The sequence below is a fragment of the Megalopta genalis genome, unplaced genomic scaffold (genome assembly GCF_051020955.1).
Source record: "Megalopta genalis isolate 19385.01 unplaced genomic scaffold, iyMegGena1_principal scaffold0020, whole genome shotgun sequence".
In the NCBI taxonomy this organism is placed as follows: domain Eukaryota; kingdom Metazoa; phylum Arthropoda; class Insecta; order Hymenoptera; family Halictidae; genus Megalopta; species Megalopta genalis.
Window position 1 is genome coordinate 1,560,528 of NW_027476090.1, and position 26,431 is coordinate 1,586,958.

Consider the following 26,431-nt stretch of genomic DNA (forward strand, 5'->3'; position numbering starts at 1 on the left):
TTCTTATTATTATTTTAAAATATACCAATATCTTATCGATATATTTATATAGTCAAATAATTTATAGACACAATTATTTCTTAGAAATAAAATTTTATTCAATGAGATATGTATCTTCAACATCAGCTATAAAATAGTAAATGGAATGTATACCTCCTGCACATGAAACTGATTTACTTTTCTCGTTTCTTCGGATAACTTGGATCAGAAATTGCAGCACTTGGGTCACATGTAAATGACACAGTTAATGCATATCGAATTCCAAACTGCACTTTTTCAACTGCATGTAAATTTTCACTACCGGAAGTAAACATCGACACTCTGCCTGTAAAATGAATTTTTTTTCAAAATTATTTTCGTTCTTAAATATATGTGTATCTTATTGCATCAATTATTTACCTTTTCGAGGTTCCACTGTTGTATTAACATTATCTTTGTCCACATATATGAAACGACCTCCCTCAAAATCTCTCCCATAATCATTTAGATAAAGCAAGGAAGTATAAAAGAATGATTTGTACGTTTCCTTTTGTAAAAATTTACATGAATAAATAAAATACTATTAAGTAGCTATTTTTAGTTCACGTACATACCTTATCAACATGTGGGTGCCAGTATTCATCATGTATGGTCTTTGCAGATACATTAGTCATACGTGAAAAGAATGTAGGCATTGTTAAATATATTTTATTGGCAGGTACTCCAAAATGATGTGCTACTGCATGATGTATTTTAGTTTTCACTACTCTGGAGGTAGAAATTTTTAGTTAGTATTCATAAAAAGCAACGATTCAGCAAGCATTAATATATAACACAAAAACATACTTATAAATCGCAAGGTCTGCGCTATTAAATATTTTTTTAGCTTCTGGCAATGTATAAATATCAATAAAAGCTTTGCCTTTACTCAGTGCACCGGTATGAAGGTCTAAAATACTTGCACCTCCATCGGAACCACCTAAATTCAAACCACTCGTCGCTATCCTTAATAAAACATCTGTCTCTGTTGATGATACTAACTTATCTGTAACTACCCTACCACATTTTTCTGGTGTACATTCAGGATATTTGTTTAGTTCTGTTTTATAATCATTCGAACAATCAAGATATTGCGTACGAGTTATTAGACTCTCTTTTTGCTTCGCAAAATAAACTTCTTTGCCTTGCCTGCTATTATACCATACTACGAATAATACTGCCAGAATTAGAGCACACCGTGACCATACCCTTTGATATGGAAATGTCACGGATGGACCAAATTTTCTGGAAAATAATATACATTCCCTGTTTTATTCATGAACAGATCATAGATGTTTTTGTAAACTTATAGGTTTAATATGAAATAAAAATTTCATTGGGAGCAAACATAAAATGAGAAGCATTAAACTTTACCGATACATAAACATTCGTACTTTAAAAATTCATTTATGGTAAAACAATTATTGCTTTTATTAAAATTGTGTCGATATCAACTTCTTTAATTAAACTTCCATTAACCTAGATTACACAAAAGATCATTAAACATCATAAGACATATTTGAAATTCGTATAATATTAAAAAATAATTAAATACATGAGTTCGATAAGAAAAGTAACAATTCAATGTTACTTACGAGTTGACGTTTTCATTTGGAGTTTCTTTCACATTCTCTTCTGGTTTTTCTTCCTTCTGATTTGTTTTTTCTTTCTTCATCTGCTTCTTCTTTCCTTTTTTAATTTCTTCCGACATTTCGTGATATTTTTAAGACACTTATAGTAACAACATTTTAGTCTATGTCCGCACGCATGACATAAGTAAAATCAACTTGTATTCAACTTTGCATAACAACGTATAGGTTATGTTATGATATAATATATGTTACACGAAATAGCAATCTAATATTACACTAAACTAGTTATTACAAAAAATGTTAATGTATACGACAGATTATTACAAATGATATTAACACATATCAATATTTACAAAATCATCATAATTCAAATAATATTGAACAATCGACGCTGAACAATCGATAAGAATCAATACATTCATGCCTCGCCATATGTACTCCCGGACACTCTCGGACAATCCCCTTCCTCTTCCTGTTATGAAAAAAATTGAAAAAATAAATGCATACATTAGACCTGATTGTTTGACGTGTTTCCATAGAATGTTATTTATTGTACATTTTTCGAACTGTAGAAGCAAAATATACATTCTCTACAAGATTTCAGTACAAATATTACATAGACTTTTTCTTCTGCTAACATTCTGACATTAATCACTCAATGTCGAGGTTATCGATTCATTAGCATCCTTACCTTGAAAAAGTTTTTTTTCGTAATGAAATTTAAAGTAAGAATACGTAACACGGTGAAGTAGATTAGTCTCTATAGTTTTATATTACCATCTCTATATTATTAAAACATTAACAAGGATTGAACCTTTTACTAGGTTAAATAAAAGTGGACTTTTTGTAATGAGCAATGCCATATTTTTGATTATACGTTTTACGAATTTGAAAAAATTACAATCAGACCAATAAGTAAAAGCGGTGACACTCTTTCACACATATAAGAACGAATAATATTTACTATTAAGCAATATTATTACTTATTTACTATTAAATAATACAATAGTTTCGATATTATTTTATCTTATTTTTCTTTAATGCTTTCAAAGATACTAATTTGAACTGACAAACAGAAATGTGCGAGTACCGAACTGGATTTGATCGTTTGTTTGAACAAGATCTAACCCAAATTGTTCAACGACGAATGGAGAACGAAAACGACAGGGGTTGGTGTTCGAATAACCTCCGACAGTTCAAGTTTCAGTTAGCACTCGTTACCATGACTACACAGCAAAGTATGGCCGCTCGATTAACAGTTTGCGAGCGAGCGTTGCGCAGCAAGGTAATCAAGCACGTACGTGAAATGCTGACGATTTACAACTCAATTATTCCTGTAAGTTGAATTGAAATTAATCGAAAACTTAGATTAACGCTTCTCGCGAAATTTATATCCTTCTCGAGCGATCTTTTCGGTCTACTCGCCGTACTTCCGGTTCACGAGCAACAAGGGAAACATAGGCGTCGGCTTTAAGTCATGAAACATTTATCATTTCTGTTATCGCAAAGTATAGACACTTTAAAAAATTTGTCGCAAGGTAATTCAAAATGTTTCGTACCAATCTTTATTAAATACAATCTTCGTTTCGGCTCATTTCAACATTTACGACTCGGCTTTGTTCTTGTTTATATTTTGTCGGACTTTTTTGAAATGCATTCTCTGCAGAATTTTCTGCGCGCGGCTGTACCGAATTTGAAAAACGTTTAAACGACACTGTAACTGAACAGGAAAACGGGATTGTGAGAACATTTAATTATTTTTCTAGAAATTTTGTAAGACTGTAAGTTAAAACAGAAATGTTATCCAGAAATATGAATCCATAAAGTTCGTGATTCAAGAGGAATTCTTTGAAACATTATACGCAATGCAGCAATACGTTTTATATTTTATTAAATTAATAAATAAATATTAATAAATATATATATAATAATATATATAATAATAATATATATATATATAAATATTAATAAATAAATATTTTATTAATTTCATGACATTTTGATGAAACGTTTACGAATGGTAGAGGCTGATTTGTAGGACGGGAAGATTGTAGACATTGTTAAAGGCAAAGCATAGGTTGTGAGTCAGAGGGAAGGGACCCAATCGATGAAACTTCTTCGGCCCTTCATTATCAAGATATCATGGAATTATTGCTCTAAATAAACTCTGCTCTAAATAAATAATTATTGCTCTAAATTATGGAATGATTGCTCTAAATATTATTGCTCTAAATTAACTATCTTATAGTTAATGCACATTTTGCACTCATTTTTTTCGCTCTCTTTGAGGACGTTTATTATAATTTAAGAACATTTGCATCGATTTACATTACAATCGCCTGTGAAATTACACGTACGAGCATGAACAAGTTGTAACATGACAGAAACGTGAATTAATTGAGGTGCACACACTGTTTGTGTATGAATTTAGTATTAAGTCCCCTCGAACGAAAGTTCCATGAGACTTTTATTTTATTTGTTAATCTCAATTCCCGGCGAATGTGAAAAAAAAGAACGCAAATCGAATGCAATTAATCGCGACACGAAAAAGCTTCGAGAAGAACAGATTTAGCCTGTAATTTAGTCTTACTTGTTCAAAGTCCCTTAACTGTTAATCTTTAATTTTTTTTAAACATTGTGTTGAGTGCGTTAGATGTGATTCGGCAGAAATTATGTTGAAACGGCCCGTTTAAAAGCGAACACGGATAGATCGCCGAGCGAATATGAAATTTAGATTTTATTCATACATTATACACGATACATTGAAAGAATTCTTGTGAATTCTCTGCGATACAATTCGCAGCAAGGATACGTCTACCTCGGTATTGCGAGGCTTAAGAAAATCTATATTCTCGCATGTCAGACTGGTCAAGGAAGATCGTCCGCATGCGAGCGCTAAGAAAATGCTAATCTCAGGCTCTGCTGTTTCTGCACCTTCTAGGACAAACCCATTTGTTAACCCTTTCTACGACGTAAGTAGGTTATCGTATATAAACTGGTCGAAACATGCTTTGATGTATCGCTTTACGTCACACAATGTCAAACGTATCGCAAAAGGCGGCAACGTCGCGACCCTAGTTTTTCTACTTTTAACGAAAGAAACCTTTAATTTCCATGGAATGAACAAAACGGTGTTCTATACAGGTTGCCTCGTGGATGATTGTACTGGGTTGGCAACTAAGTAATTGCCGATTATTTCAGTTATAGATGTCTCTCACTCCCATTTTTATGATATACGTAAATGTTATATTATAAAATTATTATTATTATTATTATTATGATATTTTTTATTATCCGTGAATGTTAACAATTGGACAAATTGAATGCAGCGGTCAAGGGAAAAGCGACCAGAATTGATCAATCGTAAAGGTGTGATTTTCCAGCAGGACAATGCTAGGCCGCACACGTCTTTGTCCACTCGGCAAAAATTGATGGATATTGGTTGGGAATTGATGTTACACCCACCATATAGCCCTGATCTCGCGCCATCGGATTACCACTTATTTCGATCCCTGGACAACTCCCTTCGTGGTAAAACTTTGAATGACGATGACGCTGTAAAATCTCACTTAACTCAGTTTTCGGCCGAAAAGGATCAGACTTTCTACGAGCGTGGAATTTTCAAGTTGTCAGAGAGACGGCAAAAGGTCATCGAACAAAATGGAAAATACATTACAGATTAAACTTCGTTCCAAGTAAAAAGAAATTTTTATTTCATTGAACAAATCGGCAATTACTTAGTTGCCAACCCAATATTAATCATGCAGTTGATCTTGGAGATATGTACTACTAGTAAATTATTCCATAAGGAAACAATTTTTTAAACTTCGGAGTTCATTCGTTGTAGAAATTGTAATTTTTATTCTATAAAATGAAAGGTCATTTAACAGGTTGGGAAAATTTTATAAAATCTAATAAAAGTTATTTCAATTGCGTGACTTAGTTGCCAACCCAATACAATCGGGATGGGGGTGATTCAACGTAAAAATATTGGTCGAAAATATACAGTACAATTCTTCCATTCTGGAAAAATCGCGTACATTTACAAGTCTGTATCGTATGTGATGGAAAGGATTTCGGTAAAATCCGTGTGTCGTCTGCAGACATCGTTAACATCATGCGGAATGTTCTATGTTGTTTTGTGTCAGCTTAGAGTAAGTTTATAAGTAATTATTATGTTGCCGTAACACAACGGAAAAATTTGCCGCTCCTTCCACTGTTTTCTTTCAAACACGATGACGCACACCAGCAAAGAGTACATACATATACATAAGGGGTGAACTTCTTACTTCTGATCAAATCTAGAACGTAATCAAAGGTTTGACGCATGTAACCTTGCAAAAGAAAGAAAAACGTAGCTTCAGAACACAAATAAGTATCTTGATTTACCAGTATTGAATTTATGTCGTTAATTCAGTCAATTCAAGCAGTAATAGAGTAATAGAGCAACGCGGAGTAAACATATGCTACTGAATTTACACACAAACACACAAACACACACACACACACACACACACACACACACACATCGGGAAACGCCAATACCGATGGCACATGACAAAAATGTAAGGGTTACTTTGAAGTGCAGTAACGTAACGAAAAAAGATGGCAGCCACGTTTCTTCCTTTTTTTTAAATTAAGGGAGAAGGATCGTACTTTATTCGGTTATAAATGGCATCCCCGAAAATGATTTTACAAAATCCATGGATATCCGCAAACTTGTCAATTTTCAATTCGACAAACATGGCCACACATTTAAAGGGATACAGCGTTGTAGGTGCATCAAACTTAAACTCGAGAAAAATTGTCTTAAAGTAGAGGCTTTAAGCTTTAATTTAAAGCAACAATCATCATCCTACGAGGATTTTTCATGGAGTTACCGTCAGTCAAAGTTAGCCAATTTTTGTCCAAAATTTTTCTATGCTATAGCTTTTTTTGAACAGCGTATAATGTACAGGGTGTCCCATAATTATGTTAACACCTGGAAAGGGGTGATTCCTGAGGTCATTTGAAGTAAATTTTTCCTTAACGAAAATGCAATCCGCGGCTTTGTTTACGGATTATTAATGAAAGACGCTGACCAATGAGAGGCGAGCTCGGTTGGTGGGAGGCGGCCGATGCAATGGCTAGCTTTTTATTTCGAATAATTATAATACATATCTTTTTTCGATGTTATCCTATATTTGTGAAATGCAAAATATGTGACGTTATATAAATAGTTACGTTTCGTTTCTCTGTAATTGTTCAAAATAAGAAACTAGGAAATAAATCAAATTAGAGTTTAATTCGAAATGTTTCACACATTTTGCATTTCCCAAGTAGGATAATATTGAAAAATTTTCTCAGATAACGTCGTTACATGTTATTGAACATTTATCGTTGACGATGGTATACTTACTCCTTTCCAGGTGTTTTCACCGTTGGACAAAGAAAGATGAAGTTGAATCGATACCGAAATTATAGCTCCCTGTCAATAGTAATAAGCCCGTACTCGATGAAACCGTATTCAGTTACTGAACCCTACACTTGTTCCATCGATAATAGAACTGTACAAGCACAACCACATACTGTAAGCCTGGTTGAAGTCCTTGAACACTAAACGTACTTTGACATGTCATAAATTTTCAATACGGTTTGAAAAGTCTAATTTTGGATCAATAACGGTCTGATAGATCTACCTTTATCTTTTGTCAATTCTGACAGCTAAAATAGATCCTATCCAACTGGAGCGTATTTATCGAATGTCATCGGTATATTAATGGTTTTCCTTAGGAATCTACCTCGCATTCGATCAATGTCTTATTACATAGCGACAGTTTGTAACACCTTATTCTATTGGATTGCCCGGAAATAAATCGCGGACTTGACGCGTGGCGTGAATATGAAGAGAGTACATACATACATACATAAGTTGCACTTAAAATCAAGTCACGCAATTGAAATAACTTCTATTAGATTTTATACAATTTTCCCAACGTGTTAAATGACCTTTCATTTTATAGAATAAAAATTACCATTTCTACAACGAATGAACTCCGAAGTTTAAAAAATTGTTTCCTTATGGAATAATTTACTAGTAGTACATATCTCCAAGATCAACTGCATGATTAATATTGGGTTGGCAACTAAGTAATTGCCGATTTGTTCAATGAAATAAAAAATTCTTTTTTACTTGGAACGAAGTTTAATCTGTAATGTATTTTCCATTTTGTTCGATGACCTTTTGCCATCTCTCTGACAACTTGAAAATTCCACGCTCGTAGAAAGTCCGATCCTTTTCGGCCAAAAACTAAGTCAAGTGAGATTTTACAGCGTCGTCTTCATTAAAAGTTTTACCACGAAGGGAGTTGTCCAGGGATCGAAATAAATGGTAATCCGATGGCGCGAGATCAGAGCTATATGGTGGGTGTAACATCAATTCCCAACCAATATCCATCAATTTTTGCCGAATGGACAAAGACGCGTGCAGCCTAGCATTGTCCTGCTGGAAAATCACACCTTTACGATTGACCAATTCTGGTCGCTTTTCCTTGACCGCTGCATTCAATTTGTCCAGTTGTTAACATTCACGGATAATAAAAAATATCATAATAATAATAATAATAATAATTTTATAATATAACATTTACGGATATCATAAAAATGGGAGTGAGAAACATCTATAACTGAAATCGGCAATTACTTAGTTGCCAACCCAATAGTACGTGCAATTTTTACTGCTTCGCGTCTGACCTTAAATTGAAATGAAAATATTGTACGAATTTGCTTCCTTTCCATGTGTAGACACTAAAACGAGACTAAACGAAACTCTAATTTATTACACTTACGCCTTTGTTTCAAAGGCGCTATGATTTCGGTACTAAAAATATAGTAGTTACTCCACTTCTTCTTTTCTTATTGCACTTTTTCTATACAAAATCGATGGAGCTATGATTTCAGATCGGTAATGTTGTGATTAAAATAGTGTTCTAAAAATATAGTAATTATTCCACTTCTTCTTTTCTTATTCCACTTTTTCTATACAAAATCGCAAGTGTTATGATTTCCGTACTAAAAATATAGTAGTTATTCCATTTCTTTCTTTTTTTTATTCCACTTTTTCTATACAAAATGGAAGGAGCTATGATTTCAGATCGGTAATGTTGTGATTAAAATAGTGTTCTAAAAGTATAGTAATTATTCCACTTCTTCTTTTCTTATTCCACTTTTTCTATACAAAATCGAAGGAGCTATGATTTCAGATCGGTAATGTTGTGATTAAAATAGTGTTCTAAAAGTATAGTAATTATTCCACTTCTTCTTTTCTTATTCCACTTTTTCTATACAAAATCGCAGGTGTTATGATTTCCGTACTAAAAATATAGTAGTTACTCCATTTCTTTCTTTTTTTATTCCACTTTTTCTATACAAAATCGCAGGAGCTATGATTTCAGATCGGTAATGTTGTGTGAGACAGAACTTCGTATGGTAATATTATCGTTCGAAATCGGTACAACTTCGAACGATTGTACCAGTGCCAGAGGGTTGTAGTAACAAGGATCGTCATTGTGCATATAAACGGCCAAGCAAGATTACACGTGTCTTTAAGGAAATCGGTACATCGATTCTGACATGAGTGGTGTCATAGTTTCGAGGAGGTAACTGAAATTCAGTTATCACCGCGCATGTCGTAGCGGCGTAACGGGTTTCGTATACCATGCAGGCATCGGTGACGTCCTGTTTCATATTTCACGAAGTGTATTGTCAACGTTTACCGCTCTTAGCGGCAGGATTAAAGTTTCACAGTGAGCCTTTAATTCGTTTCTATCGATCCTTCAGTCACGGACGAATCTTACGCAACCGAGCAGCGGGATCGGTATCGTTTCAAATTCAAATAACTCGCTTTATTCTTCGTGATCCTACGCACACGCTTTGCAACACGGTATGGAACCGATTGAAACCTAATTTTTAATTAAAAGTATTTTCGCACCCGTCGCACAATGGTCCGATTTGGAGAATTCAGTGACAAGTTGTTACAACGTTTGAACCATTATTATTATTATTATTATTATATTATTATTATTTTATTATTATATTATTGTATTATTATTACTATTATTATATTATTATATTATTAATATTATTATTACCAAATTATTTTTAGTGAAGATTTCATTGCGATATCTTTAATGGTTCAAAAGTTGTAACAACTTGTTGTAACTAAAAATAATTTATTTTTAGTGAAGAATTGAAAAATAATAATTTTTAGGTGCTAGTAATTAAATATTTTTTTACATTTGTTAAACAATAAATTTCAATAAATCCTCATTGCTGTTTCATTGCTAAAAATAAATTATTTTTAGTGAAGAATTGAAAAATAATAATTTTTAGGTGCTAGTAATTAAATATTTTTTTACATTTGTTAAACAATAAATTTCAATAAATCCTCATTGCTGTTTCATTGCTAAAAATAAATTATTTTTAGTGAAGAATTGAAAAATGATAATTTTTAGGTGCTAGCAATTAAATATTTTTTACATTTGTTAAACAATAAATTTCAATCAATCTTCATTGCTGTTTTCGATTTAAAAGAAAATTGTTTAAATGTAATTATACAAATTATTTTTTACTCTCTAAATATGTATTTTATATTTATATTTGATACGTGTAACGTTTTATGGTATACGTATAATGTTCATTCGAGAAATCTTTCTGTAATTGACGCATACGAAAATAATCGAAATGATAAAAACGCGTCACAAGCGTGCCAGAAAATACTTTTTACTTTCTTGGAGAAACTTCACGCGTCTCCTTAACGAAGTTGTGACACGTAGAACGTACCGCGACGCGATGCAACACCGATGTCTTTAAATAACAATAACTTGGAATGATGGATGAAGATGGACATAATCCTTACATAGCTGTGTAGAAAAAAACGTGCTGAAAATATTCCGCCTTGTTTGAATGCGGGACTCTTTTGGACTTAAAAGATATGTCTTGTCGGTTGTAAAGAATTTTATAAATTTTTTTTAAACAAATTATATACACAAAGTCTCCTTTTTTTTTACTTCGTTTTCAACAACTCGGATTCCATTTGCAACGCCGCTAAAATTTGTTAAAAATTGCTATGTTTGCCATTTTGTTATTTTAAGTAGCCGAGATCTACGAAACGCATTTTTTTTAATTTTCGTTATACGTTCATATAAAAAAGTTGTAAAAAAAACATCATTTTTTAATGTAGAAAACTATTCGACCCAGCACCTCAACGAGATTCAAGTAATTTAGACCGATCTTAAAAACGTTATTCCGTTTGTAAAAGATGTTAACATGCTTTCTGACGTGACTATATACAGGGTGTCCCAGGTTTTAATGTTCAAACTTTGTTAGTGTAAATATTCTAATATTCTAAATATTCTAAATAATATATATAATATTCTAAATATTCAATTCTATGGCACAAAGTAAGAAAAAAATGTTATGTAAACATAGGTCATATAGAGCTTCATTAAGAAGTTATAACAAAAATTCAGAATAGGAATAGTAATCAACTTGCTGTTACTGCGAGCATCGGCTTGAATAGATCAGCACATGCCGTGTGTATACGTAAGCTGTGTTTATCAATACATTTCGAAATGTACTAATAACCGTTGTTGACAATACATGGTTGACATCGATCGAAGATTTTTTATTTTTTTTTTTTAGTTGATTACTATTCCTATTTTGAATTTTTGTTATAACTTCTTAATAAAGCTCTGTATGACCTATGTTTACATAATATTTTTTTCTTACTTTGTGCCATAGAATATACTGACAAAGTTTGAACATTAAAATCTGGGGCACCTTGTATAGACTCTGCTAAAACTGACTCATAGTATAGTTATTTACAATTTCGACTCCGGGAATAGTCGATACCTGAAACGTTCCCAACGTTTAATTACTAAGAGAAGCGAGATATCGGAATGCATATCCACATAAGATGAACCGGTAGATAAATGATTGTGTCGACGTGTAGATTATAGTAATATAAATAGAAGTTATTAATTGTATCTGCTAAATAAAGCTTACTCATAAGTGGTTCCACAGATAAAGAATAATTTTCATTGTGATTTATTGAGTCATAACAAAAGATACCAACATTTTGATTTGATGCAACATAGTAATATAGCAATAGTAATATAGCAATGTAGTAATATAAATAGAAGTTATTAATTGTATCTGCTAAATAAAGCTTACTCATAAGTGGTTCCACAGATAAAGAATAATTTTCATTGTGATTTATTGAGTCATAACAAGAGATACCAACATTTTGATTTGATGCAATATAGTAATATAGCAATAGTAATATAGCAATGTAGTAATATAGATAGAAGTTATTAATTGGATCTGCTAAATAAAAAATAAAGCTTACTCGTAAGTGGTTCCACAGATAAAGAATAATTTTGATTGTGATTTATATTGATTCATAACAAGAGTTACCAACATTTTGATTTGATGCAACATAGTAATATAGCAATAGTAATATAGCAATGTAGTAATATAGATAGAAGTTATTAATTGGATCTGCTAAATAAAAAATAAAGCTTACTCGTAAGTGGTTCCACAGATAAAGAATAATTTTGATTGTGATTTATATTGATTCATAACAAGAGTTACCAACATTTTGATTTGATGCAACATAGTAATATAGCAATAGTAATATAGCAATGTAGTAATATAGATAGAAGTTATTAATTGGATCTGCTAAATAAAAAATAAAGCTTACTCGTAAGTGGTTCCACAGATAAAGAATAATTTTGATTGTGATTTATATTGATTCATAACAAGAGTTACCAACATTTTGATTTGATGCAACATAGTATTATAGCAATAGTAATATAGCAATATAGTAATATAAATAGAAGTTATTCATTGGATCTGCTAAAAATAAAGCTTACCCGTAAGTGGTTCCACAGATAAAGAATAATTTTAATTGTGATTTATTGATTCATAACAAGAGATACCAACATTTTGTTTTGATGCAATATAAAATCGTTCAAGTGTTTATAACGATTATATCAATTTCAAGAGAGAAAGAGGGAGAGAGAGAGAGAGAGAGAGAGAAATGACAATGCATAAGTCGTAAATGAAGAAAAACTCGAGTATCGTTCAAAATCAATATCAAACAACTTGTGAATCGAGTACGAAAGGTCGGCGCGCATTCCGTATTAATGATAACACATCGAGATGTCGATACGATCAAAAATAACCATATAGCACGAAAGTAGGGGAAATCAATTAGTTCATTCTTCAAGTAATTAAACGAGGGACTCGCCAAGATACTATTGCCATTTTTGAGAAAGTTTACGAAAGATTTGCCGTTTCATAGCCTCGTTTATTTCATTCGTAAACAGTGATCACTATTGCTAATAATGATTACATAGTAATTAAGATTTCAGCTCGAACTATAATCCAGTTAATCGCAATACGTAAATATCTACATTCGATGGCTTTAATTATATTTTTTAAGCGATGATGAGTATATTCGACGAGAACGGAGCGAGTACATTTTCTGTAAAATTGAAACGAGTTACAACAAAGTGATAAATGCTTCTAATCGTTTCTTTTTCAATTCATATTTTCATCATTTAAAGATTCATCGATATTATTTAGAAAAATTTCAATTCGATCGGAAATATTTTTATTACAAGTACATAATTCGATCTATCTCGAAAAGAATAATAATTTAGTTTATATTCAGAGAAGAAAATTATTATTATTATTATTATTATTATTATATTATTATTATTATTATATTATTATTATTATTATATTATTATTATTATATTATTATATTATTATTATTATTATTATTATATTATTATTATTATTAAGTTCTTTCGTATTGTGTTAATATTATGAATGTAATATATATTATTATATATTATAAATTACTGTAAACAACAAACGCGTAATTAGCACGATCGTTTCATGATGAGAATATTCGGCATAAATATCGAAAGCGTTAACACGTAATTTGAGCAAATATACATATGAAACTGTTGTTAAACCCGTTTGGCATACGTTACAGGAATTAATATGATGCACACACACAGACAGAGTCTCGACCGTCCAGCCAGCTGAGAAGGTGGAAGGACTCACGAATATCCGGAGACGTTCTACATTGATGAAGATGAACCGATACATCACACTGAACCAGTTAGGCGATGGAACATTTGGTTCCGTCGTTCTTGGAGAACGTATCGATACAGGGGAGAAGGTTGCCATAAAACGAATGAAAAGGAAATACTATTCCTGGGAAGAGGCTATGAATCTACGGGAAGTTAAAGTATGGTGTCATCGTAAAATGCTGAACTAGAAAGAAATTGAAATCAAATAATAATAATACTATTTTCTGTTTTACAGTCATTGAAGAAACTTAGTCATGCGAACGTGGTGAAGCTGAAGGAAGTAATACGGGAGAACGACGTTCTTTACTTCGTTTTTGAATATATGAAAGAAAATTTATATCAATTGATGAAGGACAGGTAGAGAGTTTTGTTATAAGATACTTTAAAATATATGATTTTGTTGCTGTAAGTCATCAGGAGCCTCGAATTCTGTTGCACGATAGGGACAAATTGTTTCCGGAACCGGTGATACGAAACATAGTTTACCAGGTGCTGCAAGGACTGGCGTTTATGCATAAACATGGGTTCTTCCATCGTGACATGAAACCGGAAAATTTGCTATGCATGGGACCGGAGCTGGTGAAAATAGCCGATTTTGGATTGGCTAGAGAAATTCGGTCAAGGCCGCCTTACACGGACTACGTGTCCACGAGATGGTAACGATTAGGGTGGTTGAGCTAACGAAAACGTTTGAGGATTGATCTTTCATGAACGCCTTGACATAACGCCGAGGATATGAATTTCAGGTATAGAGCACCGGAAGTGTTGCTCCATTCGACAACGTACAACAGCCCGATTGATATTTGGGCGGTGGGCTGCATCATGGCTGAATTGTACACTTTTCGGCCATTGTTCCCCGGTAAAAGCGAGATCGACGAGATCTTTAAAATTTGCTCCGTAATCGGCACGCCCGAGAAGGACGATTGGCCGGAGGGTTACCAGTTGGCTGCCGCGATGAATTTTAAGTTTCCAAACTTTACGCGCACGTCTCTGAACATACTGATACCAAACGCCAGCCAGGAGGCAGTAGTACTCATGGAAGACATGCTACAGTGGAATCCTATTAAAAGACCCACGGCGCAGCAGTCTCTGAGGTAGCTCAGAGAAAAACTATAATACATTAATAATAATATATATATATAATACATTAATAATAATATATATATATAATACATTAAGTTTAAGTTTTAATGTTCAAACTTTGTCAGTGTATTCTATGGCACAAAGTGAGGAAAAAATGTTATGTAAACATAGGTCATACAGAGCTTTATTAAGAAGCTATAACAAAAATTCAGAACAGAGATAGTAATCAACTTGCTGTTACTGCGAGCATTGGCTTGAATAGATCAACAATACTGTGTTTATGTAAGCTACGTTTACTATCTGAGGTTACCAAACATTGAAATGAATTTTCGCCAGTAATAGCTATTAGTAAGTTGTTGGTGTTCACATCTGCAACGGGAATGCGCGAGCTACAGCAAGGGAGTACCAACGCCGATTTCCTGGACGAAGAGCGCCGGATTACACAGAGTGTTCATACAGTGTTGCCAACAATTATTAACAACAGGATCCATCAACTCATTTTGCGAAGGAAATGAATTGAATGGAGTTACAAGGTAACGAAATCGCACTACAAGAATACTGAATTTTTTTGATAATAATTCAGCAGCGAGTGTTCGTAATGCCTCATATGAACTAGAGTTATCACGATCGACTGTATAGCGAACTCTTCACTCTAATAATCACTGTTCGAAACGATTTTTGGGTTCCTATAGCCACTATGAAATTCTTGTAGAGCTTCACTCCCTGAACAAGAATCCGAAAGCCGAATTGCTCCATCACCCTCAGTTTTTAAAATAAACGAACTTTTGTAAGAACCCAAAATTTTCGACAAAAATGAGGTATTGCATGAAACGTTAGAAAGTTCTAATCGGTGTTAAAAGATAGAGGAGAGTTTCCCGAATATAGTGGCATGCAATTTATTAATTGTTTTTGGTCCTAAATAGCAACAAATTGATGTCAAAGTTTAAAAAAGTGTCGACGTGAGCAGTTTCTGCGCAATATTTTTGTATTTTTACGAAAAGTTTTTTGTTCAGCACAAAAACTCTACCCAGGATCGGATTCTATAGACATTTCTGAAGAAGAAACGGCCCGATAGAAGTGTCGGAACGATGTACATTTCGAGTAGGTCGAGAAAATGTTCGACGGCAACATGTACACGACGTCTTGCCACCATGAGCTTCGCTGCTCGCTTCTCTCTGTCCGACAGGGCCGAAGCTACGCATAATCAACACCGATAGAGGGATCCAATGGGGCACCCACTTCTCGTAAATAATATTTGAATTTTTTTTAGTACTTCAATGTTCTGTTTCTTTTTTACATATTTCTGTGGATAATAATCACCAAACTGTGATATATTTCACACAAAAAATCACACCAGAGTATTTGGAGTTGGTAACGAAAGTATTCTAACACTAGTATAATTTTGACTTCTACGCCATATAATTAAATAAATATTTAAATATATATTTAACGATATGTTTCAAGAAGTTTAACGTTTTGAAAATGATTGAAGTACTGATTAAGTATGATTGAAGTTGCCGTCGAACATTTTCTCGACCTACTCGAAATGTACATCGTTCCGACACTTCTATCGGGCCGTTTCTTCTTCAGAAATGTCTACAGAATCCGATCCTGGGTAGAGTTTTCGTGCCGAACAAAAAACTTTTCGTAAAAATACAAAAATATTGCGGAGAAACTGCTCACGTCGACACTTTTTTAAACTTTGACATCAATTTGTTGCTATTTAGGACCAAAAACAATTAATAAATTGCATGCCACTATATTCGGGAAACTCTCCTCTATCTTTTAACACCGATTAGAACTTTCTAACGTTTCATGCAATACCTCATTTTTGTCGAAAATTTTGGGTTCTTACAAAAGTTCGTTTATTTTAAAAACTGAGGGTGATGGAGCAATTCGGCTTTCGGATTCTTGTTCAGGGAGTGAAGCTCTACAAGAATTTCATAGTGGCTATAGGAACCCAGAAAAAAAGTTTGATTTTGTCGAACAGTGTAATAGACATCCGTATCATTATATAAGAGCTTCTACCAGCTGATTATGAAAAACGATTGGAATTCTGTCAATGGTACAGTGCGTGCAGTGCAACAAGATAATTTGTTTCCATTTCCAACAAAAGTATTGTAGACCGATGAATCGTCGTTTACAAGAGGAGGACTTTTTAATGTGCATAATAATCATGTATTCATCAATTCGAATGCAATGTATGGGCAGGCCTGTACAATGATATGATAGTAGGGCCTTATTTTCTACTGGATCGGTTGACCACAACTGAATTTTTGAATTTTCTAAAAAAACGAATTATCGTATCTTTTGAAAGATCTGCCATTGTAGTCTGTGCAAAGGATGTGGATGCAATTGGATGGTTGTCCGGCACATTACGGGACACAAGTTCGGCAATGACTAAATAATCGGTTTCCTCAAAGATGGATAGGTCGGGGCGGGTCAATCTCTTGACCACCAAGATCGCCCGATCTTACGCCACTCGACTTTTATCTGTGGTGAACTTTGAAAGATAAAGTGTATCAAACACAAATAAATTCACGTCATGAATTGATTCAAAAGATTAATAATGCGTTGAATGAAATGAAAGAGAATAGAAACGAAATTCGCACGGTCATAAATTCGATCTTCGATCGATGTCAATCATGTATTGTCAACAACGGTAGACATTTCGAAATGTATTAATAAACACAGCTTACATAAACACGCGGCATGTCCTGATCTATTCAAGCCAATGCTCGCAGTAACAGCAAGTTGAATTAACTTCAATAAATAAATAAATAACTAAATAAATAACTATATATAATAATATAAATAATATAATAATAATAACATAATAATATAATAATAATAATATTATTATAATAATATAAATAACTATATAAAATAAATAAATAACTTCTTAATAAAGCTCTATATGACCTATGTTTACATAACATTTTTTTCTTACTTTGTGCCATAGAATACACTGACGAAGTTTGAACATTAAAACCTGAGACACCCTGTATACTCAGATTTGTAGAAACCTCTTTTTGTATAGAAGTGCTCGCAATCAAAAAGGTACTTTTGGTATACCGTTGATTTGTATAGTAACTGGGACCTATACGTTTAGAAGTCTAACGCGTTATAAGAATAATTCTTATTCTCTCCATTCACGCTCTCACACATTATATTTTCTAAAGCCTATTGATTTTAATATGCGTATATTGATATATGTATTGTATTGATATTGTATCGACTAGAAAAGACTGTCTTATATATTGTTTAGTGAACTAATAATAAACTTTTACCTTGATCAATTCCTTTTATATCAAAAACTGTATATCAATATATGCATATTAAAATAAATAGGCTCTAGAAAATTATTTTTCCTCAGGTACCCCTACTTTCAAGTCAATGCGCCACGTCTAGTCAACAGTAAAAAGATCGGAGTTGCGTCTCATCGAGATCTGGTATTACACAAAGTAAATCTTCCACCTCCCATGCCTAAGCAGTACAACTATTCGCAGGACGTCTTAGACGATTCCTTAGAAGTCAGGTAAACTATCATATCGTCTTTGTATTCGCTCTGTTTTAACGGTTATGATCATAAACTATACTGTCAACTGTCTCAGAGCGCAGGAGAAAATAATGCAACCGCAGCAACAACAACAACCGATGCTACCATTATTGAACCACAATAATTACGTCCGCGAGAACAACGTCCCGAAATGGGACGAGGACGATTTTGCCGAACTTCTGGGGTGCGTTGCCCGAATTTCGTAATCAAAGCCGTAATTAAGTGGATTTAATCCATCCGGACTGTTTATAAACTAATCCTCTGATTGTCTATACGTCAGAAGCAAGATCGTTCCCGAAAATGTGAACGTAAAGCTTGCCCCAGATCGAGTGTACAAAGAGAACCGTGCCAATTGGAACGCCAATTATTTGCCAGACAATTTAAAGCAGAACAACTGGACGTTGCCGTCGTGGAATGAACCACCACCCCTGACCTGGGATCAGCCGCAGTCTACTCTGAAGAATGGTAGGAAAGTCTCTGCGAAACAACACTACCTCAGCGTGGCCCGGTACGTTGCTGGGCCCAGTACAAGCCTGTCGTCAAGGTATCGAAAGTTCCTGAAGCATATCCTGAATCTCTGTTTGCTGCTAATATTGGGATATGTATCGAAGGGCTGCCTGTTCTGGCTAAATGAATTCATCAAGCACTCTGCATGCCAATTAATTTCTTCACAAAGGAATCCCAACGTGTTTAAAAATTTGCATCTGTACCATACAGTTTTGTTACATGCACTAACGGAAACACGTTTATTAAAGAGAATTCTCTGCTCAATAAATATTTGGAACTTTCTGTCCAATGCTGTGGCGTTTGCTTATACTGCTTACGTATTCATTAATAACTCTTTCCACGATATTTTTTTATTTCTACGGTGTGACAAAGAAATTTCTTACAACATTGCAATCTTTCTTTAAGGTGAATCAGTGTTAACTAATCCTAACTGATTTACCTTTATTTATAATACGGAAAAGTAGATGAAACATACAAGTCTGAACGCTATTCTACTATTGTCTACTATAAAAAAAGTGATCGATTAGATAATGATAACATTATAAGGTATTATATGTTTCTAATATTTATCTTTTTTTTCTTTTAAAGAAATGGTGACTCTGACACAAACCGACCCAAGTTAATCAGGAATTTGGTTGGCCAACCTGTGGAAAAGTATGAACAGTTCACAGATTCCTTTTGGGTACCTAGGAATTCTATTGAGAATCAGACAAAACAGTATTACCTTCCAAGAAATCGTTACATAACGGATCAAACTTTGAGATTGCCTTATCCTAGTGTTTATGGCACGCAAAACATCAGTGAGTGCCTGAAGTTAACTTTCGATACGCTTACATCGCATCTATTATTTATTGCTCATGTAACAGTCTACGTTATTAAGAATCCATTCATTTCGTAGAATCTACAACTAAGGTAACGCTCCAACCGAGCGTGTATGGAAATACGGTGAACGCGAAGGGTAGCGGAAGTCTTCATGGTCGAATCGACTGGGCTGCTAAGTATCTAAACTAACTTGAAAACAGTTCTATATAGCCTTAAACGAATATTCTTCTTTTCTTAAAGTAACATTAACTGTGATAGAATGATATTTGTCATTGCATTGCATTGTAAGAGAGATTTAAGTGACTAACACAATGATGCGAATGTTATAATGAAAGAGTAATTCTAGATATCGACATAGAATTTTTCAGAATGTAATCATGGGATAATCATTTTTTACAAACGAAATATTTCTTTTAACTTTCTTGATCATTATTTGTTGAATAATTAATATTTTTAGTGATACACTAAAGTATTTGATAACTATCCTTTCTTTTATTAGAGAGAGATTGCTTATTTAAAATAGTGAAAACGTTATGAAAGCCAGTATTGACTAAATGATAACGATTAAGAGTGTAATGTTCGATTCGTAAGAATATAATAGTTGGATAAGGTATATTAAAGAAAATAATATACATATTTATTACTTGTACATATTAATTAATTCCGATATGGAGCAGTTTTTAATACATGAATGATTAATCTAATAATCAATTACAACTACCCTTGTATTCGTAATTGATTGTAGTATTTTTACGCATTGAGTGCGTACGTATCGTGGATTTTTCAAAAACTTACTCCATCACGCAACCCACACAACGTTCGTGGAAAAAATACTAGGATGAAAAATATGATATAAAACAAAATCATTCTCCATATTTTCTACACATAATCTTCAAACTGCATTCTTACACTGTACATTCATAGCCATATACCTCACTCATTTCATTTAACCATCATTTCTTTAGTCGTCTTACAAATAAATATTCATAATATGTTTACCTTCGCAACGAACGTCACCCTTGGAATATTTATTTTATATAGTTTTGATAGGTATATCTTGGAACTTATATGTTTATGGTGTAAGTTAAAAAGCAATATAAAATATGCCACTATCGCATAAAAACGACGAGTAAAGTATCTCCCTATGATGTATATATAAATCTGAAAGACTTCATAAAATTATTTCGTCAAAGAAACATGTCATAAAAAGTTCGTTTAGAAATTATTATTCACTTGCAAGAATTCGTACATATTATGTTCTTAATGTTCTCGCCCTAACACCAATTACCTTCTCAAATTTCTTCAAAGATCTCGAAATATATAATAATTATATGTAAAAATAAGGTACTTAGTGGATGCGATATTCTTCCTCGTGTCTACATCAGGCCTACATGTTTTTCTCATTATTTAACAAAACAGAGCATTATATGAAATTAATGAAAACCTGTGATGCATTATGCGTGTATTATGTATGAACAAGAAAAATCTCTATGCAGTTCTTGTTAAATGATCTCTAGATTTGCATTAAATGTAAGAAATATGTCTGTAAGCAGCTTGGATGAGAGATACATTGGTAAATATTACGCATATACATTTATCTTTTAATGTAATACAATTTTATAGTTGAAATAATTCATCGGAATGCTCGTAAAAAAGCATCCGAGTTAACACATCCGCACACGTACGATTCGTCTGTTATTTTAAAATCCATTTAATTCACGAGCTTGGATGAGCTTCATTATTTGTTTCATTTCAAAACAAAGAATCAAAGAATTCTCTTCCTCCCCTCTCTTTTTTTTAAGTTACTCGTTTAATTTCTATTACGACACGTCGACATGATCTTAATGTTATAAAGATTGAAGATTTGATTATAATCTCCCACACAACTGTGGATATATTCTGGACATGTAACGTAGACAGAACTATGTGCTGAAAAAAGACAAATGCTTTTTATTCTTCTTCATTTTTTTGCGGAAGTATACGTATCTTACAATTATATATTAATTATTTACGCGGAAATATAACAATTTCGTACAGAATATACTTGCACAATAACTTCATCACTTACATCTGCTAACTTCCCAATCACTGATCTAACAATTGCATCGCACGTCAGAATTATCAAGAAGAACTGTCATACCAAACGGTTCTAAGAAAATATAGTTTAAGGTAACAATTTTAAGAAATAAGATACTTGCCACGTCCTTAAAAAATTTAATTTAATCCTTAAATAATATTTATTCTGACCATAAAAATTGATTTAATTCCACATCATTCACTTTAATTTACTGGGCAGAAACAGTGAAGAGTATTATCCTCAATAACATAAATTCGTAAATAGACTAAAATTTTGAAAATCGTTTCTGCCATGTCTATAATTGTAAATTACTGTATTATTTAAGGATTAAATAACACTCACTCTTTTGTACATATGCAACAAATTCATATATTTTTTTCTCACCTTTAACAATAATATTTGACAAGCAATGAACAATAAAAATTATTCACAATGGTATGAAAGGCACGATACCTTTTAAAGAAACAACTTACAATAACTAGAAAAATTCAAAGAATATCTACACGTATCTTTCTATATTACAAGACCTAGAAGCAGTTTTTTCAACGGATATGTTTGTAGAATTTGAAGATGGATTAGTGAAATATAATGAAAACTTGCTGCTCAGTTTCATTCAGCATTACTCCGTTTTTGTTTCCTCCTATTGACTATCGTTCATTAGACATTTAAAAATATTTCTTACCCATCATGTTATTTAAATAGTCAGGTAAAATAATTTCTACAATTCATGGAATGACAGTGGTAGAAAATTTCAACCTTTGTGTGTGTGTTCAATCTGGCGATATATTACAGCTTCTTCTAAGTTTCAAACGGTTTAAAATCTTCTAACACGTTCAAACTTAATGATGTTTCCGATAGGAATGCTATGGTGTTAGGAAACAGAAGGATACAAAGAATGGGTAATCGATCAAGAGAATGTTTTATACATAGGTTTTGATAGTAAGTTTTTTCACAAAAAGCACCAGATTCAACACAGCACACAAACGTGCGTGTCCTAGTGATGGAAAACTGTATTGTTAACTAAACTAGTAATATTAACTAAAATTTTAGAGGACAATGTTGTAGATGGTTCCATGGTATTAGTTGTGAAAGTACTAACAGTAGTATTAAACATTACAGTGGATGTTAAAATAGACGTCAAAGCACTAATGGTAGTGTTTACCTTCGGTGTAATGTTTTCTATCGAGGGAATAGTAGTGGAAGACATAGCATTTACCAAAGTACTTATTGTTGCATTATCCATATGCGATGCTAATGTAGAGTATACCGTCTTAGTACAGACATCTTTAGTTTGTACTGCTAATCCAAAGCATGCGTCCATCATATATGCCAATAATGAGCCAACAGTCAGACCCATGGTATACGATAAAGTCATGATGTTTCCTGATAAATTAATAGTTTCGTATATTTGCTGAAATAAATTTCAATTACTCGTGGAAATACCTGCTAATTCACGGTGTCCTTCTGGAACTTTAGTAGGTGCTTGCATCATTGGTACTGACCCCACAATACCGTTTGTAACGCCAAGTAAACAGGAAAATAGCAGTGGATACTCTTCACCGCCAAGGATTGGAGCACCTCGTGGAAGTGCACACAACAAGAATAAAGGTATCAGTATAACCCGGCCACATGAAAAATACAGTAACTCGGTACGTTTCCATTCGTAAGGTATCAGTGCAAGAATCTGAAATATCAATTAATGTATGAATCGTTTTTAATTTAAACCGAATTTTGTACATCTTTTGTAATAAAGAATAATCTGTAATACTTTGCCCAATACATCGGAAGCATTAAATGCAGCCATGAGGATCACTGGCATCCATGACTCAAGTCTACAGGAAATTATTTCTGACATAATACCAGGATACAGACAAAGTGTAACAAAATACGCGATACCAATGCTAGCCATGTATGGAAATATGATCTTAGCCACCTCAAGTCTTGCGAGTAGACCTCCTAAAAGCATTGTATGTTATTTAAAATGATATTTTATATAAAAAATTGTTATTGGACAAAATAAACTAACACACTTTTAATTTCAGGCCATGGTTTACTAGTTTGACTTCCATAAGTTCCTCTCATAACAACAACATCTTCAACCTTATAAGTAGGACCCGCACTACCAGGAGGATTTGTTGGTGCACTGGGTTCGTAAACAGGATTACTGAATGAAAACGCTGAATATTGATTCATTCCTAAAAATTAAGATAAACAGGTCACATGAATTAATAGCGTTCACAAAAAATTTTGAATTATTCACAACGTACCACTCAAATCAGTATTTCCATTTGTAGAATCGGTTCCTAAAGGGCTAGTCTGAATTTTCAGAACACCATATTGACCCTTCGCAGAATCTCCAACTTGATCCAGAGGATCCATCTATCATAAAATAATACTTAACAAAGATCGTCCACTGTTTTTATTTCAACAATAGGCACGGTACATACCAGTCCCACATCTTCAGTCGGTTCCAACGTTATTCGGTTTCTTTCCTGACATAGCGTTATATAAAATTGCACAAAGTCAGTCTTACGAACCACTTGATGTAAAACGAAACACATCAGGATTGTTGCATTCAACAAGCAAAAGAACATAGAGGTACTGCTACGTTCATCATCAAGCAGTAATTTTGTAAATATGCGATCAGTAGATACCAGAAGACCAGCAAGACCTGTATAAAAACAGGTAATTCTTATGAAATATTGTGTCCATTTTTCATGTGTCAAAAAAGACTGATCTACTTACTTTCTCCAGTCATTACTGCCTGAGTATATCGACTGGGAAGCATAGATGTATATCCATAAAAACTCGATTGTTGAACTGTAATTTATGAACATTAACAACGCAACATTAACAAATAAACGAATAAGTTACTCCAAATAATAATTTTTACCTGTGCACCCAAGGGATACAATTGCAACAGCAACTAGATTAATTGTATAGGAAGTAGCAACACCGAATAATTCCCACCAGATCTCGCATATCATAACAAAATTCAATGTAACAAAAGACACCAGGTATCCTGAAATAATTATCGACGTATAACGCAAATCTAATGAAACATGCCACAAATCGCAGAATCTTACCAAACGTTATTCTGGTGTTCAAAGACAGTGTTTCAACTAAAATGTTATTTGCAAACACCGCGAAGAAAGCCATGATAATGTAGACAAGAGACATATCGAAAATCACTGTGGTGCCAGGATACTTTGTTTGGAAATAATCCACCGCTATGATGAAGCTGTAAAGAAAATAAATACACCTGTTCTAAAATTTGAATTCGATAATTTATTACGATAATAAACAAATCTACCGGTCAACGGTTTGCTAAAAATCAATATTTAAGTTCTTTTAGAATATTAACGAAAAATGTTCAGTTTCTTCATTGGAAAGGTCAAGTTCACGTCATACGAATAAAACGATCTCAAACTTCCGGTCGGTGGTGTGTCTAGATACAGATCGTACAACGATACAATGAAACAAGAGATTTCAACTATTTTAGTACAAACATTTTCGTACAACTATTCATGCAAATGGAAAGGAAAACATAAATAGATATTAGAAAGGAACAGCAGAGGTCTTTGACATTCGAAATGCTGACACACGGGTAGCAAAGATAGCGTCTTATTGCGGCATGACCTGTAGTATGGCAAGAGGAAGCCAATGCCGCCAAGGATCAGAGTAAAGTAGACGAAGTTCCGTTTGTCGACCGGCGGTGATAAATGCGTGAATCCGTTGGAAAATTTAAATTCGTTCATGCCCCTCGCTTTGCCCAATTGCACGTAACCCCGGCTCAAGTTCTCATCCATGTTTCGCCGCTTTTCCGGAGCTTTTGTGTGAGGACAGGCAAGATAGAATGAGAACTGGTGGAACGCTTTTTTATTAGTCCATCGTTCGATAGGCGTTCGGCGTTCGGCGTTCGAAGCTCGCTGGTTTCCACTTAACTCGACCGTGCGATACAATACCTGACACTTTTTACCGACCAGTTTAATCGCACTCGATCACCACCGTATTTATTTCTTTACGCGTAATACGGATCGTGATCCGCGACCCCCTTTGGCGCATGCTTCAAATATTTGCGGCATTGATTTCTGCGCGCGCTTCCGCTTCCCCCCGTGAAAACGATCTACCGGAAAATTTGACCGACGAAAGTTGAATCCTTTTTGCAATGTTCTTCTTGCTTGCAAACAAAATGCATGTCAAATTTCGCTTATATATATATATATAAAAGCAGACAATAAAATAATAGGATAAAAAAATAATAAAATAATACGTGGACAAGGGTTTCCTTTCTTTTAGAAAAATCGGAATTTCTTGACGGCGAACGTCAGGCGAATATGTATGTACTTCATGATTACGAGAACAATTTCGTTTTTTGTATACCTTGAATTTTGTCTTCTTTGAGCAAAGCCGCTTTTCCGACCAATAACGTATAAGCAAGAAAACTGTTTCCTTCACCTACAATCAGAAATTGTAATCGTGTCTCAATACTCCATAATTTGTTACAAATGAAAATCATGGTCAGAATTAGGAAGCAATCAACCATTAATAAAAACTACTGTTATCCAATCAGCGCGTACAACTTAGGGGTGGTTCGGATGCGCTCATCCCCTGATTTCCATGAGTG

The 26,431-nt window shown here is 33.5% G+C and overlaps 3 protein-coding genes and 1 long non-coding RNA gene across 9 annotated transcripts; 2 read left to right on the forward strand and 2 right to left on the reverse strand.

Moving 5' to 3' along the window:
• Positions 1–73: 73 nt before the first annotated feature.
• Positions 74–2,199, reverse strand: LOC117224756 (2-oxoglutarate and iron-dependent oxygenase domain-containing protein 3). Its single transcript, XM_033477879.2, has 5 exons — positions 1,614–2,199; positions 826–1,263; positions 594–747; positions 400–526; positions 74–325 (listed from the first exon to the last, which is right to left on the reverse strand). The coding sequence occupies exons 1-5, from the start codon at positions 1,727–1,729 to the stop codon at positions 174–176; spliced, it is 987 nt and encodes a 328-aa protein (XP_033333770.2). The 5' UTR covers positions 1,730–2,199; the 3' UTR covers positions 74–173.
• Positions 2,200–2,798: 599 nt separating this feature from the next.
• Positions 2,799–20,367, forward strand: LOC117224754 (serine/threonine-protein kinase dyf-5). 5 transcript variants are annotated; one of them, XM_076527411.1, is made up of 10 exons: positions 2,799–2,946; positions 13,657–13,914; positions 13,992–14,113; positions 14,200–14,412; positions 14,503–14,850; positions 18,216–18,377; positions 18,454–18,582; positions 18,679–18,942; positions 19,494–19,705; positions 19,786–20,367. In XM_076527411.1, exons 2-10 carry the CDS (start codon positions 13,753–13,755, stop codon positions 19,914–19,916), a joined length of 1,743 nt encoding a protein of 580 aa, XP_076383526.1. In that variant the 5' UTR covers positions 2,799–2,946; positions 13,657–13,752; the 3' UTR covers positions 19,917–20,367. The 5 variants fall into 5 exon arrangements, with proteins under 5 accessions (XP_076383526.1, XP_033333767.1, XP_076383529.1 ...); XM_033477876.2 differs by having other exon boundaries at positions 19,804–20,367; XM_076527414.1 differs by having other exon boundaries at positions 18,679–18,906.
• On the reverse strand, positions 20,343–25,878 carry Ent3 (equilibrative nucleoside transporter 3). 2 transcript variants are annotated; one of them, XM_033477873.2, is made up of 10 exons: positions 25,444–25,878; positions 24,891–25,045; positions 24,698–24,826; positions 24,550–24,624; positions 24,252–24,475; positions 24,072–24,183; positions 23,835–23,981; positions 23,573–23,760; positions 23,248–23,488; positions 20,343–23,187 (listed from the first exon to the last, which is right to left on the reverse strand). In XM_033477873.2, the coding sequence occupies exons 1-10, from the start codon at positions 25,611–25,613 to the stop codon at positions 22,799–22,801; spliced, it is 1,830 nt and encodes a 609-aa protein (XP_033333764.2). In that variant the 5' UTR covers positions 25,614–25,878; the 3' UTR covers positions 20,343–22,798. The 2 variants fall into 2 exon arrangements, with proteins under 2 accessions (XP_033333764.2, XP_033333763.2); XM_033477872.2 differs by having other exon boundaries at positions 23,835–23,999; positions 25,444–25,877.
• LOC117224757 (uncharacterized) lies at positions 23,879–25,083 on the forward strand. The gene is made up of 2 exons (XR_004491322.2): positions 23,879–24,019; positions 24,099–25,083. It is a non-coding gene; the product is annotated as an uncharacterized LOC117224757 (long non-coding RNA).
• Positions 25,879–26,431: the final 553 nt, after the last annotated feature.

What these genes read in the sequence shown, in the direction of transcription:
- Ent3 (XM_033477872.2), bottom strand. Translation starts at nt 25,613, where the DNA reads ATGGATGAGAACTTGAGCCGGGGTTACGTGCAATTGGGCAAAGCGAGG. An exon ending in TTCCTCTTGCCATACTACAG is followed by an intron (nt 25,046 to 25,443) that starts GTCATGCCGCAA and finishes TTTTCTTTACAG; the next exon opens with CTTCATCATAGCGGTGGATT. An exon ending in GAACACCAGAATAACGTTTG is followed by an intron (nt 24,827 to 24,890) that starts GTAAGATTCTGC and finishes TAATTATTTCAG; the next exon opens with GATACCTGGTGTCTTTTGTT.
- LOC117224756 (XM_033477879.2), bottom strand. Translation starts at nt 1,729, where the DNA reads ATGTCGGAAGAAATTAAAAAAGGAAAGAAGAAGCAGATGAAGAAAGAA. An exon ending in GCAGACCTTGCGATTTATAA is followed by an intron (nt 748 to 825) that starts GTATGTTTTTGT and finishes TTCTACCTCCAG; the next exon opens with AGTAGTGAAAACTAAAATAC. An exon ending in GGCACCCACATGTTGATAAG is followed by an intron (nt 527 to 593) that starts GTATGTACGTGA and finishes TTTTTACAAAAG; the next exon opens with GAAACGTACAAATCATTCTT.
- LOC117224754 (XM_076527411.1), top strand. Translation starts at nt 13,753, where the DNA reads ATGAAGATGAACCGATACATCACACTGAACCAGTTAGGCGATGGAACA. An exon ending in TATCAATTGATGAAGGACAG is followed by an intron (nt 14,114 to 14,199) that starts GTAGAGAGTTTT and finishes GTTGCACGATAG; the next exon opens with GGACAAATTGTTTCCGGAAC. An exon ending in ACGGCGCAGCAGTCTCTGAG is followed by an intron (nt 14,851 to 18,215) that starts GTAGCTCAGAGA and finishes ATTTTTCCTCAG; the next exon opens with GTACCCCTACTTTCAAGTCA.